The 17,183-nt window shown below is 39.4% G+C and overlaps 1 protein-coding gene across 1 annotated transcript in view; it reads left to right on the top strand.

The window, feature by feature from the left end:
* USH2A (usherin) overlaps nucleotides 1–17,183 on the top strand; it is a 564,162-nt gene that overhangs the window by 230,524 nt on the left and 316,455 nt on the right. Inside the window, exons 22-26 of the mRNA XM_025049837.1 lie at nucleotides 6,769–6,895; nucleotides 8,451–8,552; nucleotides 9,608–9,787; nucleotides 10,808–10,938; nucleotides 13,844–14,117. Coding sequence (XP_024905605.1) covers nucleotides 6,769–6,895; nucleotides 8,451–8,552; nucleotides 9,608–9,787; nucleotides 10,808–10,938; nucleotides 13,844–14,117 — 814 coding nt within the window. The remainder of the gene's footprint in view (nucleotides 1–6,768; nucleotides 6,896–8,450; nucleotides 8,553–9,607; nucleotides 9,788–10,807; nucleotides 10,939–13,843; nucleotides 14,118–17,183) is intronic.

Raw genomic sequence — 17,183 nt, 5'->3', positions numbered from 1 at the left:
TCACCAGCAATTATTTACCTGCCTATCAGGCTCTATCGTGCCTGGTATTATAGACTGCAATAGTTTTAGAGTTTAATAGAACGATGTCCATATGAAGAAATCTAAATAGGATACAGGAAAAATCCTTTCACATCACCACGCGTGTTCTGAAAGGGAAGCATGAGACACTGTGTGTGCGGGGAGCATAAAACGAGTCGTCAGTCTTCTCTGAAAATGTGATGTTCAAGATGTAACGCGAGGCGGAAAGGTCGGTGCGGACGAGCGTGTGTCTCTACAGGAGTACCTGGGTTCGACGTTGGGCAGGACGGGAAATGCTGATGGGACACGAGGGATGGGCTGAAATAAAATCCCCAGGCGGAGCAAATAGCACATGCTAAGTGTCTGAGGTAGACAAGAACATGGAGCATCTGATCACTGAGGTGAATCTAATTTGGTTGCAGACTAGAAAACAAAGAGAAAAGTGGTTGAAAAGCTTGGCCTTGGAAGCAAATGTGAGAATTTAAATTGTTTCTAAGGGCAGTGGGAAACCAGTGAAGAGTTGTCTTCACTTTAGCTATGTCAAAGTTTTTTTTCTTTTTACTTTCCATTTTCTCAGATTTTCAACTTAAAACTGCTACTCTGAGCCATAAATCACGCTGGCCAAACAAACGTTTTATGTTATGTTGGCAAAGCTGGAACTGCTCTTCCCCTCTGTAACGGGATCATGCGCCATGAGCTCTGGTGAGGAACGGGCCCACTCACCTTGAAGAGAAAAGAGAGGGCCTGCTGGACCACGTGTGTCTGAGCATCCTGTCCAGCTCCCTGCAGGGCACTTCAGGAGGTAGGCTGAGTCCTTCCTGCTGTAGGGAGCTAGGAGACCCAAGAGTTGATAACAGGAAAGACCACAGAAAGAAAGGTTTGCTGCTGCCATTGTAACAGAAGCCTGGCTGGTGCGCTGCAGGTCTTCAGCCACAATGTGTGACTTCTGGGTGTCCCCTAGATGCAGCTTCTTAAGAGATGACAGTATGTAGCTAGTGAATAAGCAGAAAAGAAAGAGCATCACACTTAAGCAGATCCATCAGCCAGAGGGAAAGTCGGAAGACACAGCCGTCTCAGAAGGCAGATGACAGTATGTAGCTAGTGAGTAAGCAAAAAAGAAAGAGCATCACACCTAAGCAGATCCATCAGCCAGAGGGAAAGTCGGAAGACGCAGCCGTCTCAGAGGGCAGTTGAAAAAAAGCAAAAGCAGGACAATTTGTACACTGAAGTTTGATTCAGTTACAGAACTGAAAGTAATATTTTTCATTTAGAAACTTGAAGTAGGTTACTTAGAGGAGAGACAAATTAGTAGGTCAGAAAACAAAACAAAAAAAATAGAAAAACGGTGAAGATGGACACTACTAATGGTGGTAAGAAGAAGTTCAAAAGGAGAACAAAAAAATCGCATGCACGACAAAAGGAAGGATGAGAGAAAATAATGAAAGACGAAATAGGAGAGGATATCCGATTTTCGAGAGAATTGAGTAAAAAGTTGAGAGGACTCATCGACTTCCGGTCAAGACGGAGCAAAGCTAACGTTCCATTGGACCTCTGGGCGTCAGGCGTGATTCCAAGTCTTCTCTCTACACTCAGGCGCATGCACCTGCGCACACACTCACTTAAATGTCACAACAGCTCAGGTAGGCCACCTTGTTCTCATCACATACGTAAAAAGTCTGAGTTACGGTTAAACGAATTTCCCAAAGCCATACAGCTAATCAGTGACCAAGCCAAGACCGAAACCTAAGCCAACCCGCATCCAAGACGATGATTTTAGCTCCGGTACCACAGTGCTTTTCATCACGAAAGAAAAAATGCTCGTTCCTATCCAGAGATGCAGATAAAACACAATCCATGCACCACATCGGAAGGAACTATTTCAACAAGGCTTCTAAGCGAAAGGGAAATTGAAAAAGTCTGAAATACAAAGAGGAGACGCGGCGGTGAATAATAAACCAAGCAACGTTAAGTTGAGCCTAAAGATTTCATAGCAGAGTCACTAGAAACGTATTTTACAGTGCCAGAAAAATCTTTGAAATAGAAGAGACACACAGCCGAGGCAAAAGAAAACAAGACTCGAATAATTGGTGCTAAAATTATCAAGAGGTGAAGGAGAGAGAAAGATCAGGGACTTAAAAGTTTCTAAAGGCATCGAGATAGTAGAGGGGGAAGTGAGGGAAGAGATCACGTTGGTGTCTTCATAAAATAGGCAACGAAGTTTGATTTTAAATGTTAAAAAATTAATTAGTAATAAAATGAAAATGTTCCGAAAACATCCTAATTTAGCAAGGTGAGAAAAAGGAGACTCAATGCTGAATTGTGAAAATTAACAACAACAACAACAAAAAAAACCACTAAAAGGTAGGAAACGGTACAATAAAATAGGTCAAGGAAGAAGCAAACTCTGGCTCTATTCTTCCCACCTCAGCCCGATAGCGGTGACACGTGAGAAGCCACGCGGAGATACCCCTTAGCCGTTTAGCCGTTTATTCATGGAACTTTTCAGGTGTACAGAGTGGGTTCACGTTAACTCTTGTCTTTCATCCTCGAAGTAGCCACTCAAAGTAGGTATTGTTTTCGTCCCTGCTTTAGATGAAGTAGCTAATGAGGGTCACAGAGCAATTTAGTGACAGAACTGTCACCGCGTTTAGTTTATTTTGTTCAGTGCAACTTTCCTAAAAAATGTATCGTACTCCAGGCCCAGTGCTACGCAGTTCCGCGCTGGGAGCGTGGAGGAGGAATGAACAGGCTGTCCCTCCGGCCATCCTGTCACCTGGACCTCCGTCTCTCGTGATTGGCGTACAGAGTCTGTGCTTGGGTCGGACAGGGCAGGGAACAGCAGAACGCAGAGCAGTGTGCTGTGGTGGCTCCACAATGCCCCCAACTTACAGTCGGTCAGGCCGTCGTCAGTGCTGGTCCTGAGTGATATTCCAAACGACCATTCACAGCCCGAGGCTACATTTGCAATAGGACATTGGCTATCGCTGGTTTTGAGTATTTAATTAACATCCCCCATTCGTTCTCTCTCTCTCCTCATCCAGCCCCAACATATAAGGCAAAATCCTTGCAGAATTAATCAAAAAATGATTTCAGTATGTCTGTACCTTTCAACAGTGTCATTTCTCTTTCTAAAGCGGGTGATAGCGTAAGACTGCAGATTGGAAAGGTGGAGGGCTTACACAATGCTTACGTCTCCTCAGCCACGGTAGCATCTCTCGGACCCTGAGAATGGCTTCACAGGGCATTGTCAAGTCATGTCTGCCTCCTCTTGTTCTTCCAACAACCACTCAGCGTACTCTTCACTGTCTTTAGCTCATCCAGCTGTTCCGTCCCCTGCTCTGTCGTATCCTTAAATCCTAACCTATATACAAAGCTGGTAGGTGCCGAACAAGTATTAATAAAATTGTTATAGCCAACACTTGGAGGCGCAGGAGTATGGGGAAGGTTTAATGATGCCTGACAAGTGAATTTTTATTTGGAATAATGTCTCTCTACAAGGCAAAAGTTACCTGCATTTTCAGGAAAGTGACAGTTAATTTACTCAGAGAAGCTAAGGTATGGTTGAGCAGGCTTTTCTTAGGATATGTTTGAGGAAACGTAGTCAGACGTGTTACCCTAGGTGCCCACGGGTCATGGTGCTACCTACAAAGGAAACAACGATCCCAGGCAGGCCAGCCCTGGCCCTCGCCACCAGAGGATGTAGACTCAAATGCAGCTTAACTGGACGTAGCCAGTTTTCTTTCCTTGTGTCTTTAGTGAGACAGGATCATCTCATGAACATTTTATCGTACTCATCAGACAAGTCGTTATTTGCTCAGTGTCTTATCAGACTGCACGAGCCAGGGAGGGCAAAGTCTGTCTGTTTTGTCCTCCAATATATTCTTGAGGCCAAGCTCAGTCCTTGGAACATAGTAGATGCTCAATAAGTAAATGTTGACAGATTGGCTAAGGTAGTAGCCTGCATATTATTCGTAAAATGTTATTCATAATTGAAGAAAATTACCTATTTTCTGGGGTAAAATTTCCAGCTCTTTAATGATTAACAATTTAATTCTTATTTTAATATGTCAGTTAGATATTTTGATCTTTATCAATGGTTATTTTTAAATTACTGTTGCCAAATCCATTCAAAATAATTAAAATTTTAATTTTGAAAAGAGTATTTTGTAGGAATTTAAAGTTACTGTCTAGCATATAGTTTCAAACTAACTTGAAGTCATTGTGTACTTTGTTTTTTTAAAAATATCTTAATAAACATAAGAAATTAATGCCTTACATACATAGAGGCTTTAGGTGTAAAAACTTATTTGGTGTCCCTTCCACCTAGCCAGTGAATTCTATGAATAAATATTTAGGGGAAAGGATTTTTCAAAACATTTAAAGTTCAATGTGTGTTTGCATATAGGGACTGAATCTTTTCAGCTCTTAAGAGTCACAGTAAAGAAAAGTTACTCCAATTTTTAATTGCTATATATTTTTAAGTCTCTAACAGTTAGCTATAATATTTCCATTCTTTATTAATTTCAATTTGGATATACTTCGTCAGATGATATTTTATTGACCAATAATGACTCGACTGATGATTATCATTGAAATATTTAATGTTCAGTGACATTAACAGGAAACTCATAGAACATTCAGGTTTTACTTAAAAGGAAACTCTAAAAGTGAAAGCTTTCCAGCAATTCTGAAGAGCAGCTTTTTAATATGGCTGGTATTTTCCAAATGGAAAGAACTAACTGCATGCCTGTGACTAGAATCAACCACGGCATTATTCTCTTAACATTGGTGGGGGAAAATAATCCAAAAATGATCATCTGAGAATAATGTGCTAAGTTCCTCTAAGTATAAAGCACATCTGGCATATTGAGGCTGTATGGTATATACTTAAATTTATCTCCGATAAATGTGATTTCTGAGGTAGAGAACTATTAATGCTTCAAATTGTTGCCAAACATGATATGAGGAACCACGTACTCAGACACCTGATCTGTAGAATGCAGCATCGTTTGTAACAATTTTAACGCTAACTAAGTACACTTTGATGAGACAGCATTTAATAAAATGCTCATTAATTTCATCATTAGCAAGGGTATGTTAAGAAGTAAGCCAGTTTCTTATGTCACGCCCAATTAGCATCCCATGCTAGTAATCCCATTACCATTGCTGAATTCACTAATGGAAAAACTAATGGGCATGGTACCAGGGCACATTAATTGGGCACGACACCAGTTCTGGTTTTAATTATTAAACTACGATGATGAAATGTGTGTTTGTAAAATATTAAAATGTCGACATAGGGTTGAAGAAAATAAAAGAGTATGTAGAGAAAAGAGAGACGAGGCCACCTATGAAAATTCAAGGGCTAGAAAATGGGCTGGCCAAATGGTCATTTTTCTAGCCAATCGAGTCATCTGTAAAAGTCGGGATATTGTTCATGTGAGAAGCAACCCACTTCTACTCATGGGAAATTAAACGCTGTTTTTTGGTAATATGAAATTCTGTATGTCATACATGTTGTCATGCTCTGTATGAGGCCTGACAGGAGCCAATTAAATGTGCAGAATGGGCGCGTTATGCTGCTGAAACTATTCTAGGGAAATATAAACAGACACCTTTTACTCAAGATGGCATGATGAACGGTGCACTTTTTGTGGTATAAATCTTCAGCCATATTACATCAGATGATAATTAGCTTTCTCTTTTTGAAAAGCAGTATATCAAAATTAGTCATTCAGTGAAACATGCCAAGTAATTTAAAAAAAATATTTTGTAATATTTTACGCAATTTTAAAAATCGGTGAAGTTCATCGCTAAAAAAATCAACTTTATTGAGAAAGAAAGATTTCTTTTCATTTAGACAGTTTAGAGTCATTTTCTGGTTATTCTTCTGTAATAGTAGTAATTTAAACGATGGTGGTGACAAAGTCGAAGTATCTTTTACTTAGTCTCATTTGCTCATTAACACTAAAAAGAGTATTGTGCTAACGATGATATGCCGGCACAGTGTTCGCCTGGCTATCAAGTGCTGAGATGGAATTTTTTTTAAACTCTTTCTTTACCCTCACTTCCTTCTTGCCAATCTCTGTTCTTGATCTCTGCCATTTCTTAATGTCCACTTAGGAACTGTTTTAAGTATATGCTATTCCCTTTGGCCAAATTATAATGCTAGATTTTAGACAACAGGGCATTGAGTAGTAAGCTTAACCACAAGCTTACAGTCAGTATTTTAATAACTGGCTAATTTTTCATGTGACTCTCTTTCCTTCTTGTTATTAGTCATGTAGCGAAGGTAAAGAACTAACTTACCAGACATTTCCCTATCTTTAAAACAATATTAATTGAACGATGATATATTAGTTCTAAATGTGTCTTTTTATCTTTCGGACCAAAAAATTACAATCTAAAATTTTAGAGTAGAAAGTTCACTACCGTTTTGATGACTATAGGTACTCAAAAGGCAAGTGTACTTGTAAGAAATTCTTATTCCAAAGAGGTGTTTGTTTGTTTGTTTGTTTGTTTTTGTTTTTTTTTTTTTTTCAGATTTGAGCACTGTGACGTTCACAGAAGCATGTCACAGAAAAGCCAGGATGGCACTAGGTAGACATCAGCTTTAATTTTGAGTTGTTTGAAGTGTAATCATGCTCACATCAGGATCATGTAAAAATTCGTGAACTGATTTTTAACAGATACACAAATATATGTATGTTTGTGTAAACATAGCCTCATTCACTTATTCATTTCTTTCAGGGGTCATCAGTGGAAGTTACCACAACTAATGATGATGGCAAGCAATACAGTGATGGCAAATGGCACGATATAATCGCTGTCAGGCAGCAGTCTTTTGGCCAGATCACCCTCGATGGGCAGTATACAGGCAAGAACTTCCTCGATATATACAGATATATACTCTGCTGACATGCTGACGTTTCATACTTTTCTGTTGTTGACATCTTTATATATCTCTTCTTTCACCTTTTTCTCCACTCAGTTTCATCTAAATCGCTGTTGTGTTGGCCTTTAGGGTGCTCCTTGGATGAAGTCTGGCAGCCGTTTTTCTCATCTATGCAGGACGTCAGTAAAGCAAAACTTAGTCATCAGTAGCGATTTTGTATCTTGTACAATTCTTAACATTAAGTGAAAGCACTCGCAAACTGTTTTCTCAGTAAAGCAGATAGTATATTTATTTTAGAGATGAGAAAACAGAGGCACAGAAAAGGTAGTTTCTTTCAGTTTACCCAGTTTGTAGGCTGAATTCTTGCGACATATCCTGTCTTTGCAATTCTAAGTTCAGTATTCTTTCCACCCTCCCCTGTCATCCTCATGCGATTATAAAACAGTTACAGTACCTGTATGATGATTTAGGCTTTTATTAACTCATTCAGGAACTATGGAGCACCTACTATGTGCCAGGTGTTGCCTAGCAACTCTGGATACAAACAGCAACATTTCCATTTTAGGTGGGAGGGGACAGGAGACAAAAAAATATCGGGCACGTGTCAAGTAGTGTCACATGCTGAGAATTGTAAAGCAGGATAAGGGAAAGGTGCATGTGTGGGCCTTTGATTTTACGGAAGTCTGTTAGATGTCACCTCTCTGCTAAGGTGACATCTGAGCAGAGACCTAAGGCAGTAAAAGGGCAAACCAGGAAAATATTCAGGAGAAAGATATTTCAAGCCGAGGGAACTAACTGTAGGTTTCAGGGTCCTGGGGCGGGACCATGCCACCTGGGGCATGTCTAGGACCAAAAGGAGGCCAGTGCGATGACGAGGAGTGAGGGACTGGGACGGGCCGTGAGTTCACAGAGACCATTAGTGCTGCCTGCTGTCGGACCTTGTGGGCTTTACTGGGGAAGAGGGAAGCCACTGGGGAATTTTGAGAGGGGAGTGATATGATACGACTTCTCTCTTTAAGAGGACCACGCTGGCTGCTCTTACGAGAACACGTTTCAAGGGGAACGAGGGTAGAAGTGTGAAGGCCAGCGAATAGCCTTCCGGCAAGAAGCGATGTGTTTTTGAACCAGGAAAGTAATTTGGATAGAATGAGAAGTCTGGAGATATTGTAAACGTTAAATTAAAAGGATTCGATTGAGGTAGAGCAGGCAAACTACAACCTGTGGGCCAAATCGAGCTAATGCCGGTTTTTATAACGTTTTGTTGGAACGTAACTGTGTCCATTTGTTATTGCGTGTGGCTGCTTGGAGCTGCCTGGTCTAGAAAGCCTAAAATATATACTACCTGGCCCTTTACAGAAAGAGTTTGCTAACCCTTAATGCAACCAGCGAAGACCATTAAGCAGGGACAGGCACCAAGGTAAGAGGAGAATCAAGAAGGAGTGATGTCCCGAAAGCCCAGCGAAGGGTGTGGTCACGAGTTAGTTAGTAGATACAGATGATCCAGCCGAAGTCGGAATTCTCGTCTCCTTCTCCGCAGGTTCGTCTGTGGCCCTGAACGGCAGTTCGATTATCGGGGAGAACGTGGGCGTGTTTGTGGGAGGGCTGCCGCACGGCTATGCCATCCTGAGGCGGGATGCCGGTGAGTTTGGGTTAGGGAGAGCATCTATGCGCGGCCACCAACATGGGGAATGGAATCAAGCGACGTTATTTTAAAGTGCGAATAATAGCATTATTTCCTATCTCTTACTCTGTTGCCGGCCTTTCGGCCTCCTCTTTTCTAAAGCAGCCACGCATTGCTTGCACTGAAATTCTAAGAGCCCAGGTCTTGATGCATAAAGAGTTCATTAAACTTTTGCTTAAATGAATTACACTAATTTCTGTCAAAGTTACGTTATTTTAGCATTAAATGTCAATATTTTTGGCATTTTAAATTGAACATAAAACTACATGGAAATGGAAAACTACGAACTTGATTTCCACTCTAACATTTCCTGAGAACAAACTGTGACAGGCTCCCATTCCATAGATGTCCGTAGACAAATAAAATGTAGTCTTTGCCGCATCACAAGGTACAAATATATAAGCAGGAAATTCCAATCATATGCCATAAATGCTGTAATTGGAGCATAAACAAATTCCTGTATTTTTAGGACAAAAGAACAAAAACTGACTGTAAAATGAAATTAATGAAGACTAACAGGACTGATGTTAATCTTAGGCAGAAAAAATCACCCTTCCTAAAAATGAGATGAAATGATTCATTTACTTGTATAACAGTCTAGTTTATAATAATGATGAAGGAGCTAAACTACAAACTATGGGTTGGATAGAAACACTTTCTTCAAATTTTGCTTTTAAACCTTGCCATAGCACTTTCATTTTTAAGTCCAGTGGCAGATGAGATCTCTTTTGTCAGTTCGAAAGGCAATATACCTGCTGGTATTAGAAAGCCGAGGTTTTTGCATTAACATCTGTTTCTACAGGTACGATGCGTGTGTACCAGGGCTAAACATTATAATTGTTACCACTTACTGTAGCTGATGGTGTGACGTTTACATGAATTATTGAGAGGTTTGCTGTAAATAGGTGGAGAGAGCTATTGCCCATTTCTTTGATTTTAATTGCACATAGAATTAATTGCTTGAAAAGCATTTTTCAAAATACGTATTCCTTGATGTCTCTCCACTCCCGTAGACATAATCCAGAAGGGTTTCGTGGGCTGTCTCAAGGACGTGTATTTTATGAAGAATTACAATCCCACTGCTATGTGGGAGCCTCTGGCTTGGCAGAGTTCTGAAGAGCAAGTCAACGTGTACAGCGACTGGGAGGGATGCCCCACACCCCTGCAGGAGGGAGCCCAGTTCCTGGGGGCAGGTGAGGTTCTGGAGTAGCCGTGGGTTGTTGCTTAGTGCGTCTGTTCTATCCTTGGCATAATTTAACCTCCCCTGTTGAGTACTTTGACCTCATATGAATCCACCATCAGAGAAATACCTAGTTATGTATCATGCACATAAATGTATTCTCAAAGTCTGAAGATATAAATAGTAAGACTCAAATATATATTCACGTGTAAGGTCTCTAGTGGCCCACAGCAGCTCCGACTTTGCATGTGATAGTGTCACAAATGGCCATTTGTAAGTCAGTTGTTTTACTTAGAATGCAGTTTTACTTAGATGGTTGAAAGGAGTTACCAGGGTAATCCACAAATATCCATTTATTCTATTATGTAGATGGATATTTCTCAGAGTAAAATTTCAGCTTTGTAATAGGGTAAGTAGTTCATTAAGGGAAGGCCAGAGAATATAAGCACCATTATTGCTATTGCTCCGAAGGCTGCAGCAAAAGTGAGGTTCAGTGTCCCTGGCATATCCCCTGCTACAGTCTCTGCCTGGCAGCCGCCCAGGATAAGGAGGCGAAGGGGAATATGGCAGCTTGGTGGACATGCCTCGTTCTTCAAATAAAAGCCCCACTTTGCCTCCTACCTTTATAACTAAGTGGGTCAGTTATCAAGTTGCTTAAACTACCTTCAGACCGGAAAGCTAAAGGACATCGTAATCTCTGTACTTTTTCATTTCTCTTTTCTAATCACTGTCATCATTCAGGGTTTCTCTTAAGTCCTTGCAACTGCTTATTGTTAATACTTAACATAAAACAATGATAGTCTTAATTGTCTCCATGATTCAGAGGATAAATTACTTCCTCTTGTGAAAGCTATGTCAAGTTCCTTCTGCCACTTCTGTACTATTATCAGGGGGGGTTTCCTAATGTTGATTTAGATCTTCTTTTGTGAGAGATTTACTCATTTACAGTCTATGTCCTAAGAATGTCTTAGGGCACACTTAGAATGCTGGCACACGCTAATGTGTACATATATATATATATTTTTCTTTAAAGGGTTCCTGGAACTTTATCCATACATGTTTCATGGAGGAATGGACTTTGAGATTTCCTTTAAATTCAGAACAGACCAGTTGAATGGATTGCTTCTTTTCGTCTACAACGAAGATGGACTTGATTTTCTTGTTGTATGTTCATTCATTTGATTAAATTTACTTTAAAATGGTCAGATTCTACTTTAAATAAGTGAGGTGTTAACATTATACTAAATCAGAGTTTCTTTCCAAATTCACTTTTTATTTTTTTCCCCCCTCAAGTCATTTTTAGTTTTCGAGTCCTCTGAAATGTTTTGTATTTTAGGGTCATGATGATTTTTTAAAATGACCATTATTACTATGAAAATTGTAATTTTAACAAAAGAATGTAAGAAATTAAGAAAATCTAATTTAATTTCCCAAAGTATGAAGAGATGTTACTTATTTCATTATCACTGGATATACGCTTATTAAAAAAACATGACATATATTTAATATATGTGTATATATAATAATGCATAATAGTACAGTGAACACTTATGAACCTACTGTCCAACCCAAGAACAAAAATATTAATACTATTATTAATTTTTGAATCTACCTTTGGGGTCTCCCTTAACCCATTTCCTTGTCTCCCTCTAGAGGTAATATATAATCAGAATTTGGGGATTTATTATCTCCTTTCATTTTTGTGGTTTGAACACTATGTATGAATGTGCCTAAAAATTCTCTTTTTTTTTGAAATTGGGAAACGTGGTATTGTATTCTACCTTTAGGCAATTGCGTCTTGCACGACATTTCTGAGTTACTTGCATTCTCCGTGTAGCTGTACATTTTCATGTCTGTGTAATATATCTCTTCTCTGTCAATGATATATTAGTTGTGTCTACGTTTTTGCTATGGTGGATAAGGCTACCATGATCATTTTTATACGTTTCTCTAAATACGGTGGGCAAATGTAACTGCTTTTACTGTACAAATGCCTCCTGTCTCTACCACACTTCACTGCAAAATGGTTTTTTAAAGTTGCCAATGACCTTCACATTTTCTAGTTGAATAGATAATTTTTGGTCTTTATCTTATTTGATCTTGCCGTCACTTTTTTTTTTTTTTTAAATATTCTTCCCTACCGACTTTCCAAATTAGTAGAATAGTAGTGGCTCCTCACTTTCATGAAATCCGTTGGCTTCTCCAAGGTGATCATTGTCATCTTAAATAGATTTACTCTACTTTCCCCTTAAAACATTGGTGTTACCGAAGATTCTGTATTCTTTTCCCTCTTCTTTTCACTTTTTTTTTTACACTTACTATATGATCTGATTTATCTCATCATGGACCTTTTCCACTTTAGTTGCTCATCGTTATGTTCCACTGCCTCAAGAAAAATTTATTTTGTGTGTTTTATAGACATCTCAAATTCGTTAGGTTTAAAATTGAACTCCTCCCTAACAAAAAACAATAGCCAGTTCCCCGCCCCCCTGGGGCTTTCAATATTGTGATCATGGTGAAACCCACCCAAGCAAGAGAGAGGGTAGATGTCCTTGACTTATTTTTGTTCAACTAATACATTCAACTATTTATTTGCCAGATCCTACTGAGTTGCTTTAAAAATACCTCTTAGACGGAGTTTTCACTGTCATCACTATTATCCTTATATTAATGACTCTCTTCTTTTTTTTTTTTTTTCCCAAATTTTACTGACTGTCTAATAGGTTTTTCGAATTCCAGTTCAGCTTTATTTCTAGTATGTATTTCTTATGACTGGGAGGGTGAACTTTTATTGCAAGAATGCAAAGAATCTGGGCTTTGGTGTCAAACAGACAACAGAAATATGAACTTTTTTCTCTATCACTCATAATCCTCCAAAATTTGCTTCTACATACCTTGTAGGACTCTTCCTACCCACCCTCCCCGCATATGCATCCTCTATCTTACCTAACTTGGTACCTTTTTCTAAAGCTAATGAGCTTGTACATGTCCCCATGCCATTGAACATGCCAGTCTTCTGCTTGGATGATGATTTTATATACTTAAACTTTTAATCCTTTCCCAATTCCCAGGAACCTCCCCATGCACCGCATTGCCATCGAGGTTATAGTATTACCCTACATGCTTGCCACTGCTGTTAGACTGTGTGATTCTTGGGAACACTGTTTATCTTAGAGCAGTGGTTCATGGAACAAAGCAGGAAGTCTCAGTATTTACTGAATGAATGGACAGATAAATGAATAATTGCCTATCCCAAGTACTTCACAAAAATGGTATTTACACAGAGTAATAATTTTTAATTTTTTAATTTACTTGTTTCACTCAACATGATTAATCTCAAATTTTTAAGTACCCTTTGGTTCACTGATTTGACTACTAACAATAAAAACATAGTAGGTAAAAAAAAATTTATCATATACCATTTTGAAAGAAGAGCTATTATATTTTCTTTATCATGAAGATTTGAATAAAATATGTTTTTATTAGGAAATGGCACCTTACTGTAAAAAAAAACATAAAGCAGTTATGTTAGAGATTTAGAATAATAAAACTGAAATTATGAATCAAAACACATTTTTCAAATTTGAAATCGAGTTTACCAACCAGTTAAAATAAGCTTAATCAGACTTGACATTTCATTTTCTTATTGTCTTGTCATATTTTTCCCCCAAATAAAATTGATATATGAAGTAATATTTTCTCATTTTCTAAAAACTCAAACTGTTCCGTTCTCTTTATCCAGTCACTTGTGCTATGGTTTACTCTTTACCAGTGTTGCACCCCCAAGCCCCCCAAAAGTTTTGCCCACATACTATTGCAGCACATCCGTATAATCATTATTGAGTATGAATTTGTCTCAATACAACATTCTTCATGTCAATTACAAGCTTGCAAAATGCTTCAATAGGTGTTACTCTCAGTTTGGCTTAGAACAAAATGAAACATATTTGTAGAGTGCTTTCAGGGAAATTCCTTGCTTTTCTTCAAGAAGTCGACCTTCTGCTCACTCCCAGACTGCCGTTCTGCTGTCGTCTTTGACACCCGTTTTCTTTTGCACTGTGCAATGCAGGTGGAACTGAAGAGCGGAGTTCTGAGCCTGCGCTTAAATGCCGGTCTTGCTTTGACGCAAGTGGATCTATGGCTGGGGCTGTCCTATTGCTACGGAGAGTGGAATAAAGTCATCGTTAAAAGGGAAGGTTCTGTCGTATCAGCAAGCATGAACGAACTGACGGAGCGTGTGTCAGAGTTGCAAGCCCAGCCACTGGCGGTGAATTCCCCGGTCTACCTGGGAGGCACTCCCCCGGAGCTGCAAGAGTCTTACAAATACCTAAGTTTGGAGCAAGGTAAACTCCCCCTGACGGAATCCCCAAACCGATACAGCTCCCGTCCTGCCTCCAGGTTTTAGTGGTTCTGTATTTGGTGATACTGCAATAGAATCAGGCTGAAAACAACACCCATACACCCCTCTTTGGGAAAATTTGAAGCTCTAAAAAAAAAAAAAAAAAAATCACAGAACACTTTTTCAAATAGTTTTGTGTGTTGCCCTTCAGACCGTGTCTTCTTACCTATTTATAATCAATATATTTATTCTAATATGTCTTCAGAAAGCATAATTATATCTATATTTCCTCATATGATTGTTCCAAAAACACATGTGGTTCTGGTTCTTAAGAATACTGATCATTATGTATATTTACAGATTAGAAAAATAAATTAGGTTGGTGTGCACAACTAGGGAAAATGGCATTAAATTCACTTGTTTTTTTTTTCTGATATTAATGATAATCATCTCTGTGCATTTCAATGGCACGCTTACTCAGCGAAGCACAAGGAAAGGTGGGTTTAGTTGAATTCCAGACATACTAGGGAAAAATCTATACATTATTGATAATTAATAACCATCAAAGAAAGGAAAAGTTCATGAATGTATGACTTATCACTAAAGCAAGCATTTAACTCATATAATGAGTTGGAACATAATCAGAGGAAAAATAAAACTCATATTAACACATAGCATTTAACTCATGTAATGAGTTTGAATGTAATTAGAGAAATTTTTAATGCAAAAAGGCTGACGATAACCGAGTGCCTACTGTGTGCCAGGCATGGTTCTGCGAGCTTTAGTGAGAATAAGGGACTTAGCTGTTCATAACAAGCCCATGAGTTAGGGATTGTTATTTGCGTCCTGAGTTTACAGATGAGGAAACGGGACAGAGAGGACCTTACCAGCCCCGGTCACATGGCTGGTAAGCAGGGAGCAGCCCATCTGCCAGGCAGCCTGGTGTCAAATTCCACTTTATTGCAATTAAGTGCTCTTTATGCACATGGGCCAATATCCTAACTTCTCCATGAAGTTAGAAAAGCACAGAAATTTCTACCTTGGGACCCCCATGCCCCCATGTAGGAAATGTTCTCTACATATTTCCAAATCTGTCCTTAGTGAATGGTTAAAATTTTCCACCAAGAAGTCTTTGCCTATTTGGTAAGTGTATAAAGGTTTAAATGCCTTTGAATAGAAAATATCTGATAAGCTCTTAGGAGACTTTTAGAAGAGCATGAGTAAGGAGTTAATGACCATCTGAGGGGTGAGGCAGTCATGACATTTGCAAGGCACTTAAGATGTAAGAGCAGCTGGAAATAGCACATTCATGTAAAGGCTTCTCGATTTTCAGGTTTCAGAGGCTAGAAAGAGCTTGAAAACCTTTTGCATGAGCAAAATTACTTGATTGTATTTACATCTAGGGGAATAAACCCTGCCTGTCGAGCGTTACATTTTCAAAGGATACCCAAACCCGTCACCGTGATGGTCGTGGAGACGTGGCTAAAACTGGAGTTAAAAGATGATGATAGAAGCTCAAAACATCAACATAGACCCAAGGACAAGGCTTTAATCCACATTGTGACTAAATCTACGATTCCGAAAGATATTTTATTTATGGGTGATACTAAATTTTTATCATTGCAGTATCAGCCACATCAGTGGTTCTCAACCCATTGAAAAAATATTGAAGTATAGTCGCTGGAACATAGTAAGAACTCAACAAAATAAGGTATCATTACTATTCAAGACATATTGAACTCGCCAAGAAGGGTTATTAAAAATATATCTTTTATGATCCTAACCCCTAAGATTCTAACTCAGATGCTTTGAGTGATACTGATCTGTATAAGTAACTGCATGTTTTAAACAGCGATTGGGAGAATAGTCACAATATAGAGCTGATAATGTGTCAAGTAAGTTGCAATTAAAATTAATTGTGTTCACTCACTAGGGTTTTTTTTTTTTTTTTTTTCAGTACATTATCAACAGTCTTCGAAATCTTTCTGTGTTTCTCAATTAGCACCTTTTTTTCAGAGGCTCTATCTCGTGGTCACATTAGCACTATTTTTTTTTCTTCCTTTGTAATCTTCCTTTGTAATCTTCCTTTGAGTTTAATGCAAACTAATTTTCCTCTGTTTCGGAAATGCTGAGCAACGTGCTTTCCGAAGATGTACCAATTCAGATCATGGGTATTTAGAGCTATCACCTGAGTCTGTCATTGACCTCTAGGTTGGAAGTGACTGCGTATGGCCTGTGGGTCACAGGCTACGCGCAGCCCAGAGCCCCTAGCAGAGAGGGTGGCAGTGGAGGCTGAAAGCCAGCTTTCCCGACAGGACGAGTGTCTCACATCGCTCCCTGGACTGCCTCCTTCAGAAGTGTTGCTGCCCTTCTGATTTGTCAGCCGAGTTCTGGGCCACCTTTTCGTTATTCAGAGAACTGAGGTTGACGGACAGGAGTGGGAGTTTGATTCTCACAAAGGCAAGGAAGAAAGAAGAGGAGGCGTCTACACTCCTCCCACAAGCAGACCCTCTCCCCCTTCGTATCCCCACCCCCATTCACATGGCGAGATTTTGTGAGGGGTGCCCCCAGGGGCGTATTTCGGGTGGTGCAGAGTTGGAAGAAGGACGCCGACTTGGAGAGAAGTCTCTGACTGACTAAGGGCAGCTCGGCGAGGGCCCCTCACAAACACTCAGGCATCTTCACCTCTGAAGCTGAGACCAGATCGCCGCTTCCTGTGGGGATTAGTGTTCACAGATGTCACCCTGTAATTCTGGACCCTCATTGTTTCCAGAACGAAGGAGGACTATGCCTGTGGCCTTTTTCCTAAATTTAAAATTCTGTCCTGTGAATTTGTAAGACCTTTCTTTTTCTTAATTTTTATTTTTTTTTTAATTGCGGTGAAATCGACATTTTACCATCTTCTTCTTCTGTGTACAGTTCAGTGACATTAAATGCATCCACATCATTGTGCCACCATCACCGCCATGCATCTCCAGAATTCTGTCTTGCAACACGGAATCTCTGTACCCCTTAAACAATAGCGGGACGTTTCTGAAACGGCACGTAGATGTTCGCCAAAGCTGCCTTT

The sequence above is a fragment of the Pteropus alecto genome, unplaced genomic scaffold (genome assembly GCF_000325575.1).
Source record: "Pteropus alecto unplaced genomic scaffold, ASM32557v1 scaffold65, whole genome shotgun sequence".
Classification (NCBI taxonomy): domain Eukaryota; kingdom Metazoa; phylum Chordata; class Mammalia; order Chiroptera; family Pteropodidae; genus Pteropus; species Pteropus alecto.
The sequence above is the reverse complement of the archived record's forward strand: the minus strand, read 5'-3'. Positions and strand labels throughout refer to the sequence as shown.